This window comes from Alosa alosa, chromosome 19 (genome assembly GCF_017589495.1).
Source record: "Alosa alosa isolate M-15738 ecotype Scorff River chromosome 19, AALO_Geno_1.1, whole genome shotgun sequence".
Classification (NCBI taxonomy): Eukaryota; Metazoa; Chordata; class Actinopteri; order Clupeiformes; family Clupeidae; genus Alosa; species Alosa alosa.
Window position 1 is genome coordinate 21,432,007 of NC_063207.1, and position 27,444 is coordinate 21,459,450.

At 46.0% G+C, this 27,444-nt stretch overlaps 1 protein-coding gene across 1 annotated transcript in view; it reads left to right on the top strand.

Annotated features, from left to right (window-relative positions):
- Window positions 1–26,279, top strand: part of ldah (lipid droplet associated hydrolase) — a 63,866-nt gene extending 37,587 nt beyond the window's left edge. Inside the window, exons 5-7 of the mRNA XM_048228614.1 lie at window positions 9,804–10,044; window positions 23,107–23,189; window positions 24,881–26,279. Of these exons, the coding sequence (XP_048084571.1) occupies window positions 9,804–10,044; window positions 23,107–23,189; window positions 24,881–25,072 (516 nt within the window). The 3' untranslated portion in view covers window positions 25,073–26,279. The remainder of the gene's footprint in view (window positions 1–9,803; window positions 10,045–23,106; window positions 23,190–24,880) is intronic.
- The last annotated feature ends 1,165 nt before the right edge of the window (window positions 26,280–27,444 follow it).

Here is a 27,444-nt window from a genome sequence, read left to right on the forward strand (position 1 = left end):
TTTATGGAAACTCGGAAAATAATTCCCGCATCCACAACTGTTGACTGTTGACAATGGTAAATTCAGCAAACTAGTAAGTTCATGTTTTCGATTATGATGGAAGTGTGGAATTGTTATTGTATTACTCACAAACTAGTTATGCGTCATAATCAAGTTTTATGTTGACAAGACAAGCCTGCAAACGAGATTTCCAATTCAAACAAACATTAAATTCAGAATTTATTTCTTCAGTTGTAACTCAAAATTGTTTGCAGGTTGGACTCGCATTATTTTCCATCTTGAATGCTTGTTTACGACTGAATGACCCCGTCTCCCGATTGGACGCTGTACATTCACCGGTCTCCCTTGGGGAAAAGGGACGTCCGGTCCAGCAAGCCACATCACAAAAGACGCACGCAGACATTAACAGCCAGGAAAAAACATATTCCATTCCCACGTTAAGACCTTGTGCTGCCAAGTTGCAAACAAGAGGATTATGTCTTGTAATCTACAACGTGTGATAATCAGAAACTCCTGTTTCTCTCTCTGGCTTTGCTTCACCACAGCTGGTTTGGTAGAGCTTCATGCTGTCCCGGCAAAGCTTGGAAACAGAAGCGCTTGCTCTTCAGTCCCCTACGTCCACCACCCCCAGTGCTTACCAACTGTGGAGGAGACACCAGAGTTCAGCATGTAGAAGGGAACAGCACAGCATGGGACGCTACTTCCTCAGCACTTAGGACCTTGGAGCTCTGCCCGTCAAGCTGTAGATAGACACAGTCTGAATCAGGAACCTAGGATGCACTGGGATATTGAGGAGAGGTTGAAAGCAGACAGAGATAGATGATTCAGACCTCCATAAAAAAGAGAGGAATAGTGTTAATAAATAATTGATGGCTGTGAATATCTGCATTTTGGCACAGACAGTCTAAAACTGTGAGGAGGCAGTCTGAGCATTAAACAGGCTTCGGAGACCAACTAAGAGCTTTCTGGCCCAGGGGTGGATGGATAGGGACAGGTAGTGTTGACATAGGAGCTGTTAGACGCCCAAGATCCCTGCCACCAGAGACCATGTTTGGCTTAGTTTATTCCAGTCCCTCATTAATCAATCTGAATCATCCAAAATCACTTAGAATGCAAATATGAGAACAAATGGGAACCAATTCCATTTACCATCATACATGGTCTTCTGTAGGTTTTCTATGGTACTCATTGTACACCCATGGTCATTGTTCTCAGAGAAAGCGCGCGAGAGAGATCAGGTGTAATGTTTGACCTGAGCTCCAGACTTGATAAATGATCATGTTGTGTGCCCTTGGCAATCAGCGGCTCCCCTCCAGAGTCGTGTCTTGGCGGGATTGGGATGAAGCACTGTAATCTCTGCGGACAAGTGAGTGAGGAATTTGGCAACAGGGGAACCACTTATAATTCTTAAGTGGTCTGTCAGTGACGTGAGAAAGACAAATTCTAAGAGAATTGATCTGACCCCAGAAGTAAAGGAGAACAGGTGAACCCCACCATATATCTTTATCAGTTTACCACTCTGCACACATACGCTTAAATCAGTTCTGCAGACCCATTTCTTATTGGTAACAGTTTTGTCGAGGACAAGGCTATGCATCAACCCAGGTACTGTTTGGCTGAGAAAATACTTGGCCTTTATAATGTCTTAAAATCTTCTACAGCCATTCGTAAGGTAATAAACAGCAGACGGAACATTTATTTTTATGAATAGAATTTAATGGTCTTAGTTAAAATTGAATGCATCCAAATGTTTAATATTAATTTGCTGTTTGTGGAACATGATATGGCATAAATCAGAGTTGGAATAGGAAATGGGTGGATGACGATCTTTCGGTGCTATTACGTAAATTCAAACAGCAATGTTTGATCTGGGAAGTTATTGGGAAAATTAATTTTGGAGCTCAGTCCCCTTTCTGGCACAGGTGTATACTTACAGTAAAAAGAAAGATTTAGTGGGAAATTGATAAAAACATAGTCCTATCCTATTCTTTCATTAGTGGAAATACTCATATATATTATGGACTTTGCAGGCTCTGTTAATCACATGACTCCCAAGTGAAGCCATTGACAGCCAGGTTGAGCAGTTTTGCTGTAAACCCAGTTAACCTACAGTAAGGCAGCAATTTGGTCCGCAACTTGAAGCAGCCGATTCCCATTGTTGGTTACCTACCACAGACTGAGGCTCTAGCTTTTCCGTGAACAGCACATGAACCTTTTTTTCCGCAGCCTTCTCTTCTTAACCCGGTTTCGCCTTGAGACATTTTCCTGAACTGTTGTTAGTCCCCTCCATGGCACGGCATCTGAGTCAATTCACCAGAGATGTGAGGAGATGGCCTTCTAGTAGTTTACTGACAAACAAAAAAAAGGCAGGATTTCAACAGACTGTCTGCTGTGGTTTCGAAAAAAAAATATATTCTGACTCATTATCTGCAGAAACCTCAAGAGTCAATGCAGATGCCACAGTGATGAAAACCATCTCCTGTGTTGTTTGTCCACTCCAAACCTGGAGAGCCAACCCTATCGGCAAACAAGAGGCACTTTGAAAGTGACGTCCTGATAGACTGCTGAGAAAGGACCCGACTCGCCTGGCTGGAGAACATGTGGCTGCTCGTTCATGCGACACAGAATTGCTTTTTTGGCGAAAACCTCGTCAACAAAGTTCTAGAACGCACACAGGGATGAACACGGCACGCACCTCCATTTTGCATCGGTCTGCTTCCGAGACCTCAGTTTCAAAGGGTGTGCGAATAAAAGTCACCATTTGACCCTGTTGAGTTCTTTTAAGATTGTGGCGATCTTAGTGCCGTGTGTCTCCCTCATGTGTGCTGCACAGGCCTCAGGTGTCTCAAGCCAAGCTTGTTTGTTTATCTCTCACGTCCTGTCTCCATCAGCTTGCTGGAGATTGGGGGGAACACAGGGAAGAGTCAAGGTGATCGTCTGAATAAACAGGTGTGCCACGCCGCCGGGACTTGTGCGTGGACTAATGGCCGTTGTGACGCAGCTCGGTACGCCAGAGGCATGCCAGGGCAGCTGTTGGCATTTCCTGTGTTAAGGATGGGGATGGGATTGGCACCCGGCTCCTCGGCAACCAATCCCCCACCAACCCTCCAACCCATCTGCCCAGCACCTGCGGAGGAAGACAATCTGATACCACATGTTTAGAGGAAGCACATTCTCATCCACATTTGTTATTGTTGACAAACGTTTTCAATCCGGTGACCAGAACAATAGGAATTCCAGCTCAGCACCACAGTGAACCACCTCTGACCTTTGTGTGACTGAACACAAAGGTTATCTTTCCACTCTGTGCCATAAGACCGGTCAAGCACATAGTTACATACTTACACTATTAATATTCCCAATTTTGGTAGAATGGATATGAAATACCACTGAGTCACTTCTGAGCCTCTTCTGTACCACAGGGCTTCCAGTGGGTTCCAACTGTTCAGGTGTACTATACCAGACGTGTGTGTTTGCCAGCATTAGGGCTTTTCAGCATCTGAACTGTTGCCATGGGGTTCAGGTGTACTTTACCAGACGTGTGTGTTTGCCAGCATTAGGGCTTTTCAGCATCTGAACCGTTGCCACTGGGTTCAGGTTGATGCTGCTGGGGTATATCAAACAGACTGACATTTTCAGCTTTGTTCTGATTCATGTGGAAGTTTGTTTACTCGTAAAAAAATAATTTTGACGGTTCTTTCACACGGTGTTATATTAATAATTACCTGGACTTCAGTCGTGTTGTAATTCTAACAGCATGGCAAACTGTGCATTTGGATGGTAGACTAATAAAATGAATAGTAGTTTATGGCAGTTATATGGTTTCATGCTCAAGTGGCTTCTCACCTTTAATGACTGGTGGACGTCACTGGAATAGGTGATAAAACCCTAGACATCTTTGCAGTAAGTAGCCTCTTAACAGGTCATTTCCTCTCACTTCATAGGTGATAGGTGGTTCCTGTTTAGGTCACAGCAGAGACAGAGTGTATACATGTGCCTATGAAGAGAGGGTGAGTGCATGTGTCTGAAGGGGGGACTGTGTGTGTGTGTGTGTGTGTGTGTGTGTGTTGTGTGGGAGGCAGGACAGGAGAGCGGTAAGAGCTGTGATGATGGAAAGAAAAGGCAAGCCTTCCGCTCCTTCCCCTGCCCTGCCTTGCCCTGCTTGCCTGCCAGGGCCTGGCAAATCCAGCTGTGGTGATTTCGACTTTCCATGCCAGGTCTTGACAGTAACACTGCGATCCAGCTCCCCAAAGCCCAGCAAGACTTTTCCAAAGTGCCAAAAAGATCTGCCGGTCACGCCCTGAAAGAGCAAAATGTTTGTTTTCTTTCAGTTGAACTCTGTATGTGAACTTGTGAATCTGCATGTATGGAAATGTGCTGTAAGAGGCTACTGGGCCAAAGCGTGCCAGCAGACGGCTGAAAAGTCCGGCTGGTGAGTGTCTGCTCGCTCCTCTCTGCTGAGATTAATTAACGAGATGCTTGTGGTATTTTGGCTTTGCCAGCCGGCGGCAGCGCGGGGACACATCGGTGTCGCCGTGACACAGGGTTGCTGTGGAAACGCCAGAGAGGGTATTGGGGCTGGGGCATATATCAGGGTGTTCCAGCTCTCGGGCGCCGACTCCGAGAGTTTCCATCAGGTCGCTGGAAGGAAAATATATTTCCTCGCCGAGCTGCCGCAATGGTGTCACACAACAGGACGCAAATGAGCACGAGGGGACATCCACGAGAAACACTGGGGCGGCCGCGGGGTTAGAGCAGGCATGGCTTCACACACACACACACACACACACACACACACACACACACACACACTACCATAGACACACACTAAAACACACACACACACACACACACTATAGACACACACACACACACACACACACACTACCATAGATACACACACTCACACAGGCATGGCACACAGACTCACACAGACACTCACATTCCACAAAGGAACGCAGAAATTAAGGAAATCTGAGGAATAGCTCCTGTGTGCACAGTAACGTAAAGGAATCCAGCACACTACTTAAAATCCTGAAAAGGTTTCAAATAAACCAACTTTAGTGCTTTAGTGGTTAAATAAGCATAGATGCTTAGATAAGATGATCTCCTGTGAGTGTGTGTGTGTGTGTGTGTGAGTGTGTGTGTGTGTGTGCGGCTATGTGCAGTTATGTGCAGTATACAATGCAGAGATCTTTGTCCAGAGCATTAATTCCTGTGTGATGATGTTCAGCGTGAGCATGTGGACCGAGCGACAGAGGCGATCTATCTCTGAGGAGATAAATGGGCTGTTGACAGGTGGATGTGGAACCGTTCCACGCGCCAGCACAAAGCAAGGGGACACTCTCATGTTCCACAAAGAGCTTTGATTAGATCTGTCATTCTTCACAGCAAACAGACAGCAACCAGGAAATTCCAGTAATTGTGGATCTATGTGTGTGTGTGTGTGTGTGTGTGTGTGTGAGTGTGTGTGTGAGACTTCCTTTCATGTGTACTGAATGATGTTTCTATGCAGCTGTGTGTTGCAGGGTCTGTACGTTTGCCTTTCAGCAGATGCCTTCTCAGTGTCTGTGTGTATGTGTGTGTGTGTGTCAAAGCCCATAAGTCTGTTTGTGTTTCTGTGATATCTTGGGTGTTCCTGTGTGTGTGTGTGTGTGTGTGTGTGTGTGTGTGTGTGTGTGTGTGTGTGTGTGTGTGTGTGTGTGTGTGTGTGTGTTTGTGTGTGTGAGTGTGTGAGGTGGTTCTCCTTGGGCGGGCCGGTGCTTAGGGAGTGAACTGAAGGGAGATGGGGGTGAGGTCCAAAATGATTGGCCTTATTTCATGATTCCTTCATATTATACAAAATTATGAGGGTCGACTGAGCCAAAGCTTTGCATAAACATTACACCTAAAAGACAGATTCCGATATCTAACGCAGAGAGAGCCCCGACTCTGCTGAACTCCTCTCACTACGTGCATCCTGCCCTATAGCAAGCCTCCCTTGCAACGGCATTTAAGAATAATATTTGCCAAGTGTATAATCTGTCCCACCCTCTGATCTCTGTGACTGAAGCGTGCTTCAGAATTTCCAGTAAGACTAGGTTTCCTGTTCTGATGGTAAATGTCAACACAAGTGTGTGTTTCTGTATGTGTGTGTGGCTGTGCTCTAGAATGCATTTAAACATTTAGAATTTAGAACCTAAAAAGAGGTTCTAATGAGAAGTTCTTCTGAATAAAATCAGTGAATGGTCAAATCAGTGAATGCTGTCACCTCTGTGAGGTGTCTGAATGGAGAGCCCAGGCTGTGTCTGTTAAGTACAGACGTGTCAACACATAGTAGCAGATCAGGGTGTGTCTCTCTTACTGCCCTTTCTCTTGTCTTTCTCTTCCCTCGTCATCTCTTTCAATCTCTCTTTTCCCCCTCCTCCACTGCACCTGCAGTACAAGTAGCCGCCATCTTGGGTCAGCTCGCCTGTGCACGCCTTCTGCATGGCTGTTGAATGCTTAGACAAAGAGGAAAACTGCTACCAGTCCAGAACTATATCCATAGTGTCTGGTGCTACACTCTAGACACTATTTCCATAGTGTCTAGAGTGTAGATGTGGTGCTATGTTTCCATAGTGTCTAGAGTGTAGATGTGGTGCTATGTTTCCATAGTGTCTAGAGTCTAGACCTGGTGCTGTCTTTCCATGGAGTCTAGATCTGGTGCTATGTTTCCATGGAGTCTAGATTTGGTGCTGTGTTTCCATGGAGTCTAGATCTGGTGCTATGTTTCCATGGAGCCTAGATCTGGTGCTGCGTTTCCATGGAGTCTAGATCCGGTGCTATGTTTCCATGGAGTCTAGATCCGGTGCTATGTTTCCATGGAGGATGGAGGAAACCTGTTGCCGTGTCTATTCCCTGGTTGTTTTCCCTCTCGGTTTTTCTCTCCTCTTGGCCTCTGCTGGATCTGTGGGCCATTAACATTCCAGCTCCATCACACGTTCAGCCCAGATCTGGAGGAATCAAGCCCTGACCTCCAGACGCATAACCCCACTGGCTAGGCTGCACCCGCCCTCAGCAGTCTTCTGTACACACACACACACACACACACACACACACACACACACACACACACACACACACACACACTTGTATGCTTGAAGACACAGCTGCTGATATACACATGCAGCACTTGTATTCATACACACAGAAACACACATTCACTCACTCACACACACACACACACACACACACACACACACACACACACACACACACACACACACACAGATACAGCAGATACTGTGTGTGTGTGTGTGTGTGTGTGTGTGTGACTGGTCCAGCTGTCTGTCTGATGAAGGAGCCTCTCCTCTTGAGGTCTATCAGATTCTTCTGCATTCTTGAGTGCATTCTTCAGACCTGCGGGACCAGGAGCTGCTTCCCATCAGCCCCCACTGCTTTACACATCAAAGATCACCTGTGCTCCTAACACATACTCACTCAACCCCCTCACAGGCTCTCTCTGTGTGTGTGTGTGTGTGTGTGTGTGTGTGTGTGTGTGTGTGTGTGTGTGTGTGTGTGCGCATTCAAACCCTTCTTTCTCTTTCTGTATCTGGTACACACATACTCAGTCACCTGGACTATCTCTCTCTCTCTCTCTCTCTCTCTCTCTCTCTCTCTCTCTCTCTCTCTCTCTCTCTCTCTCTCTCTCTCTCTCTCTCTTTGTGTGTATTTACGTGTGTGTGTGTGTGTGTGTGTTGTTGTTCTTTTTCTTTGACTCACTTTCCTGTGTGCATCTGTCTGTCTTCTTGTCTCTTTCCTCATATCTGTCTCTACTGTGCCCCCCCACTCCTCTTTTCCTGTGTTCCCTCTCTCTCTCTCTCTCTCTCTCTCTCTCTCTCTCTCTCTGTCTTTACGTGTGTGTTTGTGTGTGTGTGTGTGTGTGTGTCCTCTTTTCCTATGTTCTGTCTCTCAGTGTTAGTTTCAGCAGGGCATGGGAATGTTCAGGGTGTGAAACCACAGCATCCTGAACTGATTATGCAAGACTTCAACTCCCATCACCCCCCTCCTCCATTTACAGGCCACTTCCTATTCACCTGATAACGCAACACATTTGCAACCCTGTCTTGATACCCCAAAGGTAATAAAGAGGCTTCACCTAAAAATGTTCTCTATGTTCATTTCTGTGAAAAAAGATCAATGGACTTGATCATGGGGAAAACAGTGCAAACTCCACCAACAGGCTGATTGACTGATAAAGCCTTGCTTACAGTACATGCTAACTGGCATCTTTTGCAGTAGACATTAGATGCAGGGTCTTCCGGGCCTGAACTACAAAACTCCAAAGTGCGTAGTCTGGGTGGTTAGTGAAAACAGTGGGTGATTCGCTTGACTTTATAACATCAACATTTATTTGAAGATAATATGGACTCATCTAAACACACTTTAAAGAGAGAAGGAACTGTAGGTCAGAGTTTTGAGATTTGCAGTTTTGTTGCAATTGTACTCAGTGCCACTAGGGGGCCATGGTGAGCACTGAGGGCGAGACTGCCTGGCTGGTCAGGATGTCTTTCCTCTTCCCGCCATCACCTGATATGGCTGTAATGTACCTGAAGTTATTCTCCGAGATCAGCAACACCACATTAAATGGGGTATCCGATAACTCCGACAGTTAAATTGTTGGACTCATAATTGCCACCAGAGGGAAAAAAAAGGTTGCAGACGATAAAGCAGCCATGGAAATTGTCTTGTCAGAGTGTTTGTCTAAGATATCTCCCATGTGTGCGAGTGTTTTCCTGAAAGCATATCTGTTTATCTGATCTGCCGTACATACAGACTCCAGACGTGTACAGTAAACATGCGGTAGCTTATAAAGCTGTCATTTCCCATTGGCGTATAGAAGTTTCCCAGGACTAGCCCAGAGACTGTGGAATAGTAATGAAAATGATAACGGCAGCATTATGCGAGGAAATAAATGGTTTGCATTTGGCACAAGTGCCGGAGCAGTGGTTTGGTTGTCATGTATTTCACACATGGGAAATCCAGATATTGTGCTGCTTTGTTTCATTGAAATTTATTTGGCGGGACCTGCAAAGCAATTGCTAAAGCAGACACAATATACACTCTTTCTTCCGTTCCTTTTCTAGCTCTCTCACTCACTCACTCACTCACTCACTCACTCACTCACTCACTCTCTCTCTCTCTCTCTCTCTGTCTCGCTTACTGTCTTTTTGCTACTAACTTAATGGGTTTATAGCTGTTTTCTGCCTGTTTGCCAAACGGAGGCAGGTGTTTTTTCTCTCTCTCTCTCTCTCTCTCTCACTCTCTCTCTCTCTCTCTCTCTCTCTGTCTCTCTCTGTCTGTCTCCCTCGCTTCTGCTCTCTCTCTGTCTCTCTTTTCCTCTCTGTCTCTTTTCTTCTCTCTCCCTCCATCACTCTCTGTCTGTTTTTCTCTGCCTCTCTCTCTCTCTCTGTCTGTTTCCCTCCCTTCTGCTCTCTCTCTCTCTCTGTCTCTCTTTTCCTCTCTCTCTCCCTCCATCTCTCTCTGTCTCTGTCTCTGTTACTAGCCTAGTCTCCACTCGATATCCAAGTCCTTCAGTAAGGTAGCACTGACTGGAGCAATTGTTGATCTTTTCAGTCTTTCCATATGACTGTGTTACATTATCAAATGCATTATTGTTTGATTTCTGCCCAAAGCATTTGCAACATACTGATATTGTGAACAAACATCATCTATGGAGGTTCATGTACATTCACTCCAATTTATTGAGTTACTGTAAGTCAATGTGTGTGTGTGTGTGTGTGTGTGTGTGTGTGTGTGTGTGTTTATGTTTATATTTGCAGGTGCTGAAGTCAGTGTTGCTTTTCCCCACCATTGAACGCATGGCAGTGACCCCTCAGGGTAAGGTCATGACCCCGGTGCTGTGCCACCTACGCTATGTGGCGTACGTTCCTATCTTCCTGCTGTCGCTACTGCCTGAGAGGCTGAAGGCCAGTGCCGTGCGCTGGGTACTGGGCGGCCTGCGCGCCCTCGACCACGCCACCATACCAGCCACCGTCAGTCTCATCAGTGTGGACTGTGCAGGTGAGACCCACACACACACACACACGCACACACTCACACTCACACACTCACACACTCACACACACACACACACACACACACACACACACACACGACACACGACACACTCAGCGTGGACTGTGCAGGTGAGACACACACACACACACACACACTCAGCATGGACTGTGTAGGTGAGACACACACACACACACTCAGCTTGGACTGTGCAGATGAGACACACACACACACACACACACACACACACACACACACACACATACACACATACACACATACAGTGCATACAGAAAGTATTGAACTATTTGGCCACAATTCCCAACAGTGTGTGGGGAAGAAAGCAGGCACTGAGCTGCACTGATGTTTGTCCTTCTCCTACACTTCTCTCATCCTCTCAAAGGAACTCTCAAGGACCATTGATAGAAGAATTTTTCAGTCTTTTATTTTTTATAAATTTACAAAACACTCCAAACACCTGTTTTTTTTGTGGAATGCTGGAGTATTGTGTGTGGTTTGATGAGAAAAAAAATAATTCAATCTATTTTAAGATGAGTCTGAAACATAACAAAATGTGGGAAAAGTGAAACACTGTGAATAGTTTACGTATGCACTGTACATTGGCTTCATCACTGTATACATGAGGTACAGTATATCTTACAAATTGAGATTCAGTCCATGCACAAGTGCAGGAATGGTATGGTCCACTATCTCAGTGATGTTTGCATGGCATGTCCAAATGCTGACATAGACTTCAACTCAAAGGGTCACATGTTACTGATGCATGGGGCTGGGATGTCCAGGATGCATGATGACATACTGCACAGATAAACCTGCATATGAATCTATGGTTGGCACATTCTGGACTGTGTAAATATTTCCAAAATTGTTTTGTTGTGTGAACACGCCACCACATGTGCAGACTCATCTGCAGTATCATCCATGAGTGTCAACCTTGCACATCAGCACTCCACCAAACAGTCTATCACTAATCATCATATTCACATTAAACCACCATTTGCAGCAGCAATCCTTTCTGTTGGTAAGAGAGTAGAGAGTTTCGCTTATGATTTTTCCACCACAGCAAGCGAACTTCAAAAAGCAGTTCCAGATCACCACATCCCCAAGTGTTTAACCCTTAAGACAACATCGGAAACTGCCTGACTGGTTGTTGATGGATTGGGAAACCCTCGTTGGACAGTGATGAAAGGCTTTAGGGTGAACACGCAGTAGACCCAGGACTGGAGCTGCTAACCGCAGTGTGGCGCGGAGGCTCCATTAGAACCAAACCCTGCCGCAACGCTTAGCTTGTGTTAACATCATCGACCCCGGCTGTGCCATCGCATGCCTTTGATTCCCTCTTATAAATAAAGCCTCCTTTTCCTTTGAAGGAAGATGCTCTTGCTACCACCGCGGTCGGGTCATGACCTCGTATCTGGTTTTAAGTTTTTCCAAAGACCCTCTGGGTCTTCCCCTTTGGTTGCTTTGTTGAGCTGGCATTGGTTTCAGAATTTTAATGGTTCAGTGAAAGCCCAATCAGAGGAGTGAGGCAGTTCTGTGTTAGCAGGTTAAACCAAAGACTACATGACTCAGGCTTACATGGCAAGCTTAAAAAGTTCCCTGCCGTTTAAGCAAGACCCCATAACCCCTGATACACCTTTTTCTGCCTGTTACTGGTTCCTAAGATGTCACTGCAAAATGTAGTGTGGTTTTCCATTAGAGGAGAATTCCGGCGATTTTTGACATAGATCTGTTTCTCAAGGTCACAGAGTACTGTCAGTACTGAATAAAAAGAAAACAATCGGTTCTACCTAGATTCTAACTCAAGCTAGGTAAAACCGTTTGTTTTCGGGGTTTTTTCCTACCGACAGTTCTGGGTGACCTCAAGAAACAGATCTATGTGGAAAAATAGCCAGAATTCTCTTTTAATGTCCCAGGTTGAGTTAAGTGTTTATTCAATAGACATTCTAGTGCTTGATTGCCGCAATCTTCTAAACCCATCGTTGCTATAAATCTCTCCACATGTGATGAGCACCTTATGTAGTTGCCGATTTCATATCAACTTTATTTATTTTTTTCCGAACTCATGGAAACGCTTTGTGAAATACAGCAGCACTGCACAGTGTATATCACAAATGCTGAACATGTCAGATTCCCTCATTTCCAATTTAGCAGGGACCCTGGGTTCATGCTCACCAGATCTCCTCCTGAGCCAGACAGTTCAGGGAAGCATGAAATCTCTCTTCGTATTAAAGGTCTGTACAGTCTCTACATTAAATGTTTGACGATAGAGCGATTGTTTTTAATCCAGGCACTCTGCTCAGCCAGGAAAGGAGGCGTTCGGAGGACTCTTGGTGGGGATGGGGGTGGATATCTGTCTGCAGTGGCAGCCAAGAGGACATGCATATTTCAGCTGTGCAGATTAGGCCTGCATATTTATCACAGCTCTGTAGTGCGCATCCCTAGCGGTCGCAACCAGATCATGGAAGAGATAAGAGGCCAGGGTAATTAATGCCACTCCTTGGGCAGGCAGATCATCTGGGCGCAGCCTCTGTTGAGTTGGACTGCGGGTCGTTGCACTTCTCTTCTAATTTCTTTCTTTTGTTTTTCTTCTTCTTCTTCTCCTCCCTTGTTCTTCTTTGTCCTCCCTCCATGCAAAACGTGTGCTGTTTTCCTTGTCTGTCGAGGGAGGGGAGATGATTGATGGTGTGATGGCCGAAGAATCTTTGCCAAAGACCTCACTCTGTTTAACTGCAAGAATATTACTAAGAGATTCTTTTTTTTTTTTCTTGAGGAGGGGATGTATTTCCAATTTCTCTTTCCATCTCTCTCCAAAGATTTCCATTCCCAATTTCACCCATCAACATGGTTTTAATAGTAATTAATAATACCCCCTTTTACATTAATTACCTTTTGGGTTTCCCCATTGCATCTATGGAGAACGTCCAAGATGTGTTTTTTTCTTCTTAATTCTATTTTGTTTTGTTCTCACAGAAGAAGACTCAAAACATTTGAGTCTTTGCTGAAGTAAGGTTTGATTAAGAAATATTTTCGCATTCTTTGAAAACGCCAGGTGGTACTCATTGTTTTCTCTTTTTGTTCCTCCTTTTATGTCGTTTTTTTTCTCGGCTTTCTTTTTTTCTCCGAGGGTTTTGCACTATTGAGCAGTGGCCTTTGACTACAGAACTGAAAAGCTGCACTCATTCTCTGTCTTATATTACATACAAAATTAATGGTGAGTTGACAGACATAATTAAGAAAACATGTTGCGATTAAATGGAACTTCCTGCGTACATTTCAATATTTATTTTCTCTGAAATACCATCTCTCGTGGAGGATGTTGATACGCTCTCGCTAACTGCCTGTTAAGAGTCCGTTCAGCACCCCCTTTGCTCACGGGTAGATCGCCTTCAAATGAGTGGATGAGTGTTCTAAAAGGGAAAAAAAAAGAAATTCAGTTGTCCTCATTCGTCCACTTCCACCAAAGCCGCCCCCCCACCCCCAATCCCACCGTGCTCGGGCTGAGCACTTTGGACATCGTTCAGAGATTGTTTCGCTTAACATTTTCTCAGCGCGGTCCTTTTACATTACTCCGCTAGCGTTCACACATGGTTTTACTCCTTCCCCACGACCTTTTCCGCAGTAATTATTCAGAGAATGTACAGTGCAGCATGGGGGCCTGATCCAGCATGGTGTAGCCCACCACCACCACCAGCTGGCCTGCTCACGGGGGCGAGCTACGCAGGGCAGGCCATTACTCTCTGTCTGCGCTGTGTTTGATGCGGCCTCCTCGCATCTTAGTCTTGTCGCCCTTATCTCTCGACAGGATCATGAGAGGGAGGAGAGAGAGAGAGAGAGAGAGAGAGAAAGAGGGAGAGAGATTATGAAAGAGAGAGATCATGAGAGAGGGAGAAGGAGAGATCATGAGAGATGGAGAGAGAGATCTAGAAAGAGGGAGAGATCATGAGAGACAGAGAGAGAGTATGGAAGCAGTATTAAACTGAAGGTGAGTTCACACTCCCCGCCCCGATGGAGTTGGAGGACTGGAGCAGGAAGGTGGAGGTGGCTGGGTGGGTGGGTGGGGGGGGTGTGGAGACAGTATCCCACTGACATGCAGCCTGGCGGGGGAAAGCTGTGGAGCTTCCAGCCTGGCACCTTGCGTTCTGTGTATGAGTGTGATTTCCCCCCTCCCATCCCCTTGGCTTGAGGCAGCCTGGGGAACTCGTCCAGACACCTGTTTCTGCTTCGAGGAACAACAGCAAGAGCTACACTTGCTCGCTCGCTTGCTTGCTTGCTTGCTTTCCCTCATTTACAAACGCACGTGTGCTTACATGCACGCACAATCACATGTGTGAACATATTGCATAACATATGCATGCACACAAAATGCACATAAATACAATCACACATGATACATTTTTGAATATATACTGACACACACATGGCCGTACATGTGTAAACACCTGCCAACACACACAGTCCACTGTGTGTGTACCATATGCTTTGAATGATAGACCAACAAGCCCTGTTTTTTAGCACTTAATGCAGCAGAAGCAGAACGCTTTGATTAGTGCTCCTAAAACATGTATCAGCACTAGGATCAAGTGAAATTGATCTGTTCTGTTCTATTTTTTTCCTTTTTAACATCACTAGTGTGTACGCTCCTTTGTATTGCAAGCTTGGTCTTCGTGCATGGAGCTGTCTACAGCTGGGCCGTTCCTCTTGGTTGCGTTTTCTGCCATGGTACCCATTGAAGTAGGGATGCAAAAGGTTCTGCCCTGCTCCGTGTCCCTCCGCTAAACGACTTTATGATGTTCCTCCTTTAGCAAATCAACACGGCAGCACAAAGCGCTACCACCATTCCCTTTAGCGTTCTGTGTACCCACTCCCTGACCCCCATTCAGCTTGGTCTGGCCTTCTTTCTGGCGCTGACCTTGATGTGTTTACACAAACCCAGCCAGTTTATCGTCCCACACACATGCACAAGTATGCTAGACATTCTGCGGCATTGGGCTTGAGTGCGGTGAAAAGAAAAGCCATGTGTGAGTTTGTTGACAGGCTTGTCTTTCATAATTACCAGACAATGTGCCTGTGTGTTTGTGTGTGCCTGTGTGTTTGTGTGTGCCTGTGCCTGTGTGTGTGTGTGTGTGTGTGTGTGTTTGTGTGTGTGCTTTGAGCTCCCCATTGATGCCTTGCTATTGCATGTACAAACAAGGCTGCAAGTCATCAGCTAAACTGAGCATTATTGGTTCCTACAGGGTTGCCAGTGTTAAGATTTGTGTGTGTGTATGTGTGTTCTCTTTTATATTTTGCTCTAATGTAGTCAAGACAGGAGCAGATCGTTCTCTACCCTCCGAGGCTGTCCAAGGCAGTAAGCCCAGCCTGCGTTCACATGCAAGTCCACCGAGCTGGCACAGCCCCTCATAAGATCACCAATGAAGACACGCAGGGCAGGCCTGTAATGAACTGTTGACAAAAACATATTCCCATTATGCCCCGATTCATCTGGATCCAAGACGCCGGTCCAAGTGTGGAAACCCAGGGTTCTGATCTTGTCAAAGACCGTCACCGCGAGACCTCCTGGAACGTACTGGCCTACCACGAGCCAATGACTGACTGAGTGATAACTGTTTCAGAAGTGCCCTGACAGCATGATTATCAAAAAGGCCATCGCTCACTATTATATCATTTCCAAATGGATGCCGAACATCCGTAGCTTTCACCGACAATCGCCCAACCAAACCAGCGGTGAGCCGCAATTTACGACACAATAATGTCACTGTTGTTCTGAAATTTGGCAACAATTCGCCACCACTAGCTAATTTTGAAGTGGACAACAAAACTCTGCTGTTCCACATCTGTGGTAGACCATGATGGACTTGATAAGATGATGGCCAAATAATAGCTAACACTAGCAGGCCAAATATGTTTAGTGGGTGGGAGGAGGGAGGGAAGGGGGGTAGGTAGGGAGTTTTATACCACCATACGACAAACACATTCTCTTTGTAAAACTCCCAAGCCAACTTGTCTGTCTGTCAGCAGTGGCTGTCACCTTTTTGGGGAGACCTGCGAGCATCTGTCTGTGGACCCCTAGAGAGAGAGAGAGTGGCGGCTCACGCAGCGCAGGGCCCAGGAGCAGCCGAGCTCCCACAGGATGTCTCCTCCACGGGCGCGTGGGGAGGGGCATATGGGCGAGCAGCTCCAGACAGCGCTGGTTGCACAATAAGGAACCAGATAGCCCATAAAAGAAAGAAACACAGACACACACACACACACATCAACATTGCAGGAGGAGACCTTAGTTAAATGCAGAGCTTTCGCCATTTAACAATATTTGATGTATATTACTGTTGTTATACAGTAAGTATTGGTGTGATTATGTAGTAGTTTAGAATTAAATATGTTTTATCATTTGTGTAGTGATATTAGTTGACTTGGATAGAGTCAGTACTAGTTGTGAATGTTACAACTACAGCCGATACATAAAAGAATAGAGACTCTTAAATTCAGTCATGCCGTTACTTAACAAATACCTTTTGGTTTAGCGTATACTGCATTTGTTTGCCATATTGGACAGCCATTTTTTTGTTTTGCTTGAGCATCTACAAAAGGTACAGTGACCAAAGCACGCAACGGTTGTATAAAAATCAGACCACTCAATTTAATACCTCTCTGGAAAAACACTAGAGGGGATAAAATCATCAAAAGAAAGCAGATATAATGATTGAAATATGGTCGCTATTGAGGAGTCATTTTTAGAATGTCATATCAAAGTTGACCACACAAATTCCTGATTTAGCAGACACACACAGACCACTCTTTCCTCTTTGATTCTTCCGCCGTGAGTATATTGGAGAATATTGGACTGTTGTCTGTGCAAGACCTCATATCTGGGGGCAAGGTGTTTGTTTAGGTATGTTTTATGCCTTTGTGTCTTTTTCAGGGATTTTTATTGGCCCACAAAGCACCCTGGCACAGAATAGACCCCGCTACAAGATGGCATACATCGAGAGAGAGAAAGAGAGAGAGAGAGAGGGAGATAATACTGCACTTAAACCTACAGCTTAGTTTAAAACAGCATGACCCCCCAATATGACACAGCAAACGTTTGACATCACCAGCTGTAGATTTGTCATTAGTGGATCAGCTGTCGTCGCCCAAAGAGGGCTCACGTTGACTGATGGAGTCGACACCTCTCTCCGTAGCGCTTCACAGCATTAGCGCAGGACTTTGCTATTGTGGACAGCTTGTTTTCAGCATGGAAGGACCGCGAGGGAGGAGGGGCCACCCACCATGTGCCACAAACAGAGGAAAAGAGACTTTGGGATCTTATTGTGGCTGACTGCGGGCTCCTTTGCGGAGGCATGTGTTATTGAAATGAACAAACATAACTGTCTCATTAATCGGCCCTTCCTTCGCTAACATAAAGGCTAAATGGAAACACATTGACACATTGTTGGGGGATGAGCAATAATGGAAGGACTGGCTTCATTTAAAGACACTTCATTGTCTGGTCACCTTGGAACTTAGGGTGGCAGTGCCGCTCCAACTATTTTCCAGTGCACTTTCAGCCCCACGCTTGGCATATTTTAACCCAATAGTAACTTTCCCATCAATATATTTCCACACTTTTACAGGCATTGACGCAGAGTGCAGAGGTCTATGATGTGTAGTCACAGTTTTTCCAAGCTTAAATACATGTTTGGTCAGAAAATTTGAAAATCAAGGAAGCTATTATAACATCCAATTGCAAGTCATCGTGTCCGCATTTCAAAGTCCAATTAGTGTGAGTGTGTGTGTGTGTGTGTCGGTGTGTGTGTGTGACCCAGTAGCAGACATGCCCTGTGAGTGATCCTGGCCTGATCCTTCTTGCAACTTCTTGGGCTTTCAAGTAGCTCAGACAGTAGAAGAGGAGAGCCCAGTGCATGGTAGCTCAGGATGGGTAGAAGAGGAGAGCCCAGTGCATGGTAGCTCAGACGGTAGAAGAGGAGAGCCCAGACCAGAAGTGCATGGTAGCTCAGACGGTAGAAGAGGAGAGCCCAGTGCATGGTAGCTCAGACGGTAGAAGAGGAGAGCCCAGACCAGAAGTGCATGGTACAGTAGCTCAGACGTTAGAAGAGGAGAGCCCAGTGCATGGTAGCTCAGACGGTAGAAGAGGAGAGCCCAGACCAGAAGTGCATGGTAGCTCAGACGGTAGAAGAGGAGAGCCCAGTGCATGGCACTCGCTGATCCCCTGCCTCCCCCTCCCCCATCTCCACTGTGCCTTCTGTCAACAGCTAACCAGGCACATGTGTGAGGAGGTGTAAATTGCGTTGGAATGCCTTGCCCTGCTCCCCCTCCATACCCACACACACACACACACACTCACACACACCACTCTCTTCCACCACTTCCCCCAACCCCCTGCAAGATAAGTGATACAGACCAGTGGATTTCTCAGAATCAAGCACCCCTGTTGGATTGTGGTACTGTGAGTATGCAGCCATGCTCACTTCCCAGCCTGGCTTCAGGATGTGCCTCTCCTCTGTTCTACTCACGCACTGGTGTCCGTCGCCTTCACTCTTGCCCTCGAAATTGACTAGCAGGTTTCTCTTGCTTGCTCATGACTGTCCCCTACAGGTGAAGGTCTTTTTTAAGATGTTTTTGCCTTTATTGTGATAGGATAAGAGAGTGACAGGAAGTGAGTGGGAGAGAGAGATGGGGTGGGATCGGGACATGACCCGGGTCGAACTCGAACGCAAGTCCCCATGGGCACATGGACCCCAATGTAGTCCCCATGGGCACTTGGACCCCAATGTAGTCCCCATGGGCACATGGACCCCAATGTAGTCCCCATGGGCACATGGACCCCAATGTAGTCCCCATGGGCACATGGACCCCAATGTAGTCCCCATGGGCACATGGACCCCAATGTAGTCCCCATGGGCACATGGACCCCAATGTAGTCCCCATGGGCACATGGACCCCAATGTAGTCCCCATGGGCACATGGACCCCAATGTAGTCCCCATGGGCACATGGACCCCAATGTAGTCCCCATGGGCACATGGACCCCAATGTAGTCCCCATGGGCACATGGACCCCAATGTAGTCCCCATGGGCACATGGACCCCAATGTAGTCCCCATGGGCACATGGACCCCAATGTAGTCCCCATGGGCACATGGACCCCAATGTAGTCCCCATGGGCACATGGACCCCAATGTAGTCCCCATGGGCACATGGACCCCAATGTAGTCCCCATGGGCACAGTCCCCATGGGCACATGGACCCCAATGTAGTCCCCATGGGCACTTGGACCCCAATGTGGTACGGATGCTGTAGCCAGTTGCGCCACACCGCCCCCGAATGCCTTTTTTTACTGGAACCCATCATAGAAAACTCACTGTTGTTTTCAATCTCTCACTCCTACATGGATGACTATGAATTTGCCCTGTGCCACCCCTGTCCCCACCCCTGCCCCCAACTCTGACTAATTTGGGGTGTGATCTACAGTCATGAGAAGTAGACCAGAAGGACTCTTGTGTCATAGCGTTAAAGTTAGACATAGGGGCCTCATTCATACCCTTTTCAAGACCCGTTTCTAGTATTACTCAGTGAGAGAAATAATATGTGGTCATTTCTGATAGTGTTCTCTATTTCAGTAATTGTATGGCTTTCACATCACATAGGGCTTTGGAAGACACATACATTTGTGTTATTGTGTGCGGTGTACTTGAAATAGAGTGTGTGCATTTTAGGCCAGAAGGTGTGTGTGTGTGTGTGTGTGTGTGTGTGATTCGTGTTAAGGGGCTGAAATGAGGTAAATGGGTTTCTGTCTGTGATATTTGTGCTTGTTATGGTTGTTATGGGCCATGCTGGCTTTAGCTCTCCTGACTTTACCCTTGAATGCTATCAGACCCTAAAAATCAGGTGTATGTGTGTTCCGAAAAAACACTGAGACCATTGTGTGTGTGTATGTGAGTGTGCTTTTCTTGTCACTGTAGATAGGTATTTGCAAGCACTAAAATAAAGAGAGTAATGTTGCACACCATTTTTTGTTTCTCGAAATACAAACACACCAGACACACACACACACACACACACACATGCACACACACAGATACACACACAAACAGATACACACACACACACACATACAGAGTTTACAGACACACACAACACACACACACGCAATGGGCACTTTAGTGATGGCCACTGCATGAATCCCCCCTGGCCCCCATCAGATGTCTAAAGGGTCACTCAGCTTGGCTTGCGTGCACTTGTGTCCATGTAATTTGGCTTTGTCTTTGCTGGAGAACAGCCTCACACACACACGCACACACACTCGAGTAGCTAGCCAGCCAAACCCAGTCAGGTAGCAGAAAAACGAAACCATGTGGCGCTCAGACTGCACACACACACAGAGATGCAAGATGAGACAATGCCGGGAATTTGTGTCTTGTTATTGTGTGTGTGTGTGTGTGTACTGTATGTGTGTGTGTGTGTGTGTGAGAGATAGAGAGATAGAGAGAGGAGAGACTAACTGCTTTCAGGATTCTCCAACCTTCTCTCCTTTCTCTCCTTCTCTCCTTGTGGCGATGTGGGGATGGCGATTACTAGGAATCCATGTTTCGGTAGAGCTGTGACTCCTTTACATCAAGAGAAAACAGAACTTCTGTTGCGTGATTTTCAGTAAACTCCATATTGTGTGTGTGTGTGACTCACATCTGTAGAGTTTCCATTTTCATAGCAGTCTTTGACCTCTACATATACACACACATACACACACACACACACATACATGCACACACACACACACGCACACACACACACACACACACACACGCATACATACACATACACACAGTCACATACACGTGCACACACACACACACATGCCACATTTAGACATCTAGACTTATGTACATATGGCCATACAAAGCCCATATTCATGCAGTTGGCTCTGCTGTAAATCACTGATCCAATGCCAAGCTCCTTACCCCACCACAATTACCCAGTTCTCCAGAGAGTGCCGTGCCACTGAACTCTGCGCTACAGTCTCAGAAGAAGTGGGAAACTACCTGAAAGGATTAACAGCGCCGTGATATATGACTGACCCTCCCTCTGTTTTTACACGCTCGTGGCCCTCGCAGTTTAAATCTTCACGTTTCTCACTTCACCACCTCTAGGGTTGTAAAAGCTGGGGACTTTTTTTTTTCTCTGACTTCTCTTTGTTCCCCTCCGTTCTTTTGACATCCAACCTTTTTGAACAGCCGTCTTGCAGCTACGTAGCACCACACAACGCACATATTATGATTAATTTACGGAAGGGGGGGTCTGACCTGGATGTGCAAGATCACCCTTGCTTCCTTTCCAGGCCAACCCCACAAAGCCGGTAATCTGAGGACCCCCATCCCACCCCCGACACCCACTCTCTCTCTCTCTCTTCTTTTTTCTCCCTCTCACCCTCTCTCCCTCCCTGCTCTTCACCTCCTGGGAAAACTATGTTAACAACTCCCGACTGGAGCTAGAAGATGGACCAGACTAGAGCAGAGCAGACCACAGCGGACCCAAACCGATCAGGGAGGACAGTATAATATGCAGACCATACAGAGCGGAATGTGAGGCTACGGTGGTGAATGATGAGACCCTCGCATCCAGCCCGCTTTTTGGCTCGGAGCGAAAGGTTTTTCCCGGGGATGTTTCTGGGGTCATCTTGTCACGAGCCCCATAGATGTGGGCCGTGTGCCTTAGGCAGCTCAGGGGGATTCTGCCTTATGTTCAGGCTGCCGCAGAGAAAGTGGAAATGGCAGCAAGCTATGTTCTCTCGTGCACAGGAGGGGGGAAAATGGGGCTCGAAAAAAATGTGTGCATCCGCTAATGGTTTTAATAAAAAAAAAGAAAAGAACATACTGTGATCTGATGGAACGTAGGATCAAAGGAATCACAAGGCTACTCTGGGGAGGGACGTTTTTCTTTGTGTTTTCACCTTTTTTTCTGTTCTGTTTGCTTTTACAGTTTGTTGTGAACCATTAATTCCAAATTCAAAGATCTCGGCCGTGTTCGTGTCTTAGTCTTGTTGTTTTAATCGAGCGCTTGCCAGATGTAACAGGTCATGGTGTCAGACCAGGGTTATATGCGGGGGAAAACAACTCCAAGGCTGAGAGATACAGTATCTTTTCCTGTTGTTTCAGACATATTCTGATTTTATGACCAATTCAAGCACACAGAAATGCAACAGATATTCAAAGCTCCCGACGAGGATGATCACTAAATTCCCTGAACTCAAAGTACTGGAAAACAATGAACTATTTAATTATTTAAGTGGGACAATAAGTTCAATCATTGAATTGGACCACCAAAGGGTTGTAGAGTTTTGTACTGCTGCGTGTATCTGAGTCATTGAAATGTAGGGAAATGCGTAGAGTCGTCTCAAGTGCTTCTTGTCACGGCAAATATTATTTTAATGTTACAGTCAAGACATCATCGCTGAGTCTTAATCTAATGACCAATGTAGTCTTCTCTATATCCGAATATTAGTCACTTCAAGTGGACCAAATCCCAGTGAGAATGCCTTTAATCCTGTTGTCTCAGGCCAGTCAGGCATCTATGAGGTAGTCTGACATGTCTTGACATTTTCATATTTCTCTGACATTATTACATTTCTCTCCCATCTAAAAACATTTATCCCAGAACTGCTGCAGATGCTATAATTTAGCGCAAAACCCAACAGCAATGTTTGGAGAACAGCATGGATGTCATTATTCTAATTTCTGGTTAACTTACTGGCGTCGGTATAAGAGAGTTAGAGTTGATTGGGAACATTGGTGGGAACCGATAATGGCCAATTGCTCAAGTTAAGAAAGGGCTCATAGTGTTCTCCAGTCAGGCCTCAAAAGGGGTGACAAGGAGAGTAATGGTTGGCAGAGCGCGTGGGGTGTGGAGACACTGGCCAGACGGACGGGGTGGCCCAGATCTGGACACAAAGCTGGCCAGGGGGAAGATGCGGTGGGAGATGTTACTGTAGTTGATTGTGGAATTTGGGAGTGATGCAAATTGGTACACTGTTGTTTTGTGTTTGTCTTCAGCTAACGCCATGTATATGGGCAGCCAGGAGATGAGGATGGTCCTGGAGAGGGAAAACGCAACTATCCGGCAAAACCTGAACAAGGTAACAAACGCTCTCCACACATTTGGGATTGCCGTCATGCTTTTGAAGCTATTTTTAATGTAATTTATTGTTTAGCCCTCTTACGCTTGTGGCTTTCAATCTAGTAGGCCACTGGATCAGGTGATTTAAAAAACAAAGTATAGTCTGCCTACCTCTCTTACCCCATACACACATCCTTATATGTTCTTGGACTTCGCAACCTCGGACGCTAATCTGTCCCCACCGAAGCAAGCGTGTAGATGCACACCAGACACGGAAGGCATGGAAACCAACGCTGGCATTTACAAAGGCCAGATACACATATACACGCACACACACACTCACATACATACACAGCAAGTTGAGGGAAAATCCCAAACCGGAAAAGGCCCTAAAGTTGCCCGTAAAAAGGAGCGAGTGCTGTCGGTGTGCATACCCGCCGTGATCAAAGGCAACTTGGCACTCACTGAAGATGTTCCAGCGGAGGCGGCGACCCCACTGACCCCTCCAGCAGGAGCAGATAACGAGCCAGGGGCTAAGTCAGGGGAGGCCCAGCGTCTCCGACAGCTCCATGTGAAGGGTCTATATCACACACACATATGCGACACACACACACACACACACACACACACACACACACACACACACACACACACACACACACACACACACACCACAACCCTCTCTAACTGCACAAGCTTTCCCTGGCGTTCCACTTTGTCTGAGACAAGTTTTGGGTAGTGCATGGAAGCGCCGAACCCTTTGCTCTGTCTTTCTCTCGCCGTGGTGTGCGTGGAACGCCCTTTCTCTGATGCTAAGCAGAGACCACGTGCACAGGCAGGGGAAGAGGGCGGAGAGAGGGTGTTGGTGGGGGCAGCTGTTGATGGCCTGTTGACTTGATCTGTTGTCGCTTAAAAAGGTGATAGCATGGCAGTCTTTTCCCATTGATGCGTGCCGTCGCCCTGGCTAGCTTCACCCGTCAGGGCAAGACTCTTGGGGGGGGGGGGGGGGGCACTCGTTACCAGGAGATGAGGAGGGAGGGGAAGCAAAAGCAGAGTGAAATAGAGCAGATAGCTGCCAAAACATGAGAAATATGGGTTTGGTTTGCAGACTTGGCAGCCGGGCAGGCTGGGCTCTCTGCTCATGTAATCTTGTATATGTTTACCATGATCCATGTGACCCTGGGAGCCATGTGGAGGTGTTGATTGTTATATAAACAGCCTCTTCCCACAGCCACCTGTTAGGAACTGCTGTGACTGCACAGCCTTACACCAGGGGGATCGCTGGAGTCATCATTTTGCTTTACAGTGCACAATGCTAGCAATCAAAGACATTCACAAGCTTATTTCCTGTTTAAATTTTGAACAGTATTTAGACGGATGAAATGGATTTGACTGTTGAATCTCATCCTGACGTCTTGTTTAACTGGACTGTGATTTTGGAATTGTCTGACTTTCACACATGAACACTGATACCTAATCCGCTTGGATATCAGGACATTAATCATAAAGATAGACTTGCCACCGCGGAGTACAGCTATAAGCCTGCAGGCCATGGAAGAGCATAGCATTCTCTCAAAGCCTAATCTGGTTAGGAGTTTAAATCACTGGGATCGCAATTGGATCTCCAGTTTAGCATGTGCCTTTTTCCTTCTCCTCTTTACCCAGCAAGCCCTCTGCTGTACCTTTAATCCTGTCCTGTCTACCCTCTAGCTTATATTCTACTACGGAGCGACTGACCACTGGTGCCCGGTGCAGTATTACCACGATATAAAAAGAGACTTTCCCACTGGAGACATCCGCCTGTGTGAGAACGGACTTCGTCACGCATTTGTTCTGGATGCGGGGAAACAAATGGCAGACATGGTCACTGACTGGCTCCATACTGACCTCAATGACCTATAGCGTTGCTGTGGCCATTATAGGACATTCTATTCAACAATGCTTTTAGATAGATCTTTTTTGTGCTATCACTGAATATTACAAAGCTCTTGTTACATTGTAATTATACCATCAAATACAGTATAACATGCCAGCAACACTTTGATACTGGACTTGCAAAACATAACCCTGCTCTAACTGTAACCCTAGTTTGGTGTTAGTAGCTCGAAGCCTAATCTTAGTTCTATGCTATTGCTATTATAAAGTACCAGTGTGTGCGATATGTTACACACTGAAATAGTACCGTTACATTGTGACAGTGGCTGTGTAATATGAAGCTGTGTAGTCAATTTATACTGTATTTTGTTTACTATTAACAGGACCGTTTACCATGCACATGTAGCCTTTTGTCACAGCTCCATTTTATCTCCATGGAAATGACTTGTGTGAGAAGATGGAGAGATGGAGCTGGTCAACACATGCTGCATGCTCACTCTTCACTGTGTCTCCCACATTACTGTAAGGAGCACCCGCTGGATCTTTTAAGGGCTTAAACTTTCCAGCCATCAGCCAACGCAGCACACAGTGTTAGGTTAACAGCTTAAGTTCATGGCTAAGAATTACAGCCTTCGTGAATCATAAATTATGAGCATCAAAGTTCTCAGTCATTAATTTGAACTCCTTTTGACAAGTTTAAACGTAGGCAAATGGCCATTTGTGTAGTCATTTGGTTGATTTTTCCTCCCTCTCTCTTTTTTTTTTAGTTTGTTTTTTCCAATACTTGCATTTGTCCAGAAAAGACCATGAAAACCCATGGACATTTGATCATCATATGAAAGGCGCACTGTGTGGTTTAGAGCACAGCTTGACACAAGTCATTTCCTCAGGGTTAAAATGGTGGTCACCGTTTACAACCTGTGGCCTTCATGTGAACCCCTACCCTCAAGTCTGTTGGTTAAAAATACATTTCCAGCCTTTTTTATGGTCAAATAAAATGAGAAAGGGGCTCATATTAAGCTAGTGGTGTGTGTGTGTCTTGGAAGTGATGTAAGATTTTTTTTGTGACACTGTAGCTGCCAAATTTACTTAAACCCCTAACATTTTTGTGCTCCAAAAGATCATGAATAATGAGCACTTGTATGTATATGTTGTACTTCCGCCGTGGTTAAAACACTGTACAAAATATTTAAGATGTCATATATGATTATTAAAGATTTTAAATCACACTGTTTACGTTGCCCATGCCTATAGTTCATATCAGTGTCCTCAAGAAGAAGAAAAAACACATTGTAAGAGTTGTTCAGATTTTTCACACAAACATTGCTTTCACCTGAAAGGACATCTTTTATCTCAAAAAGTCAGAAGATCAGCGGCCTCTCTGGTTATTGTCACCCCTGAGCATGCTAGATATTGCCAACTGGAGGCTGTCTCTTGTGAGCATGCTAGATATTGCCAACTGGAGGCTGTCTCTTGTGAGCATGCTAGATATTGCCTACTGGAGGCTGTCTGTCAGGGAAGTAGGCTAGCTTCTTACATGGCACGACTTTGTCTTTCTCTGTTTAAATCTCCAGAATGGGTTACTGGTCGTCAATCCCTAATTAAACTCAGCTGGAGAGCGAGAAGAAGAATGATACTGCCAAATCCTTTAACGACTTGAGATTTCAACAGGAAAGGACGATCAGGTCTTTTAAACAAACTACCGTACTTCTGGATAAACAGACCCTGAGCCCTTAGCCCCTGCACTGACTGAACACGAGGCTTAATCAGGAAGTGTTGTCCATGAGCCAGGTTCTGCCACCGTGAGCATTCAGGGGCGTGGTGAACTAGCGGTAGCATCACCCGTCGAGTCACAAACCTTATATCACTAGTCCCTGACACTTTGGATAAAATAAATCCCACTCACTTTTCTTGACTTTTTGCTCTACAGATAGGCGCTCCACATTGACTGTAGAGTCCTGTGACGTGTCACTCAGTGCTGCTGTTGGCTGGGTAAAGCTAAAAGAAGTCAATGAAGACGAGTCCCTTTAATCTCCCTCCCAGGCCTCATCAAAAAGAACGACAAAGCGCCTTAATTTGCTTATTCATGATTTAAACCATGAGGCAGAAGCATTTCATAGAAGGAAACGGAGTAATCCCGCCTGCGTGGATTGAATTGTGGCAAAGCAAACAAGCATTACTGTTTTACGTCTCCAGAGTGGGTTGCTTTCTCTTGTGGTGACGAGGATCCCGTCCAGAGAGATTCTGGCTTGATGGGGCTTTTTTCTCTCCTTCCAAGAAGCATCATCTGCGATGGATCATATTTTTCTGTCCTTTGTTATGTTTTGTTTTGACACTGTAATAGCATCTCTTATCCTGGCCTTCCCGTGAATTTGAAACCGGTGGAGGATCATTCGATA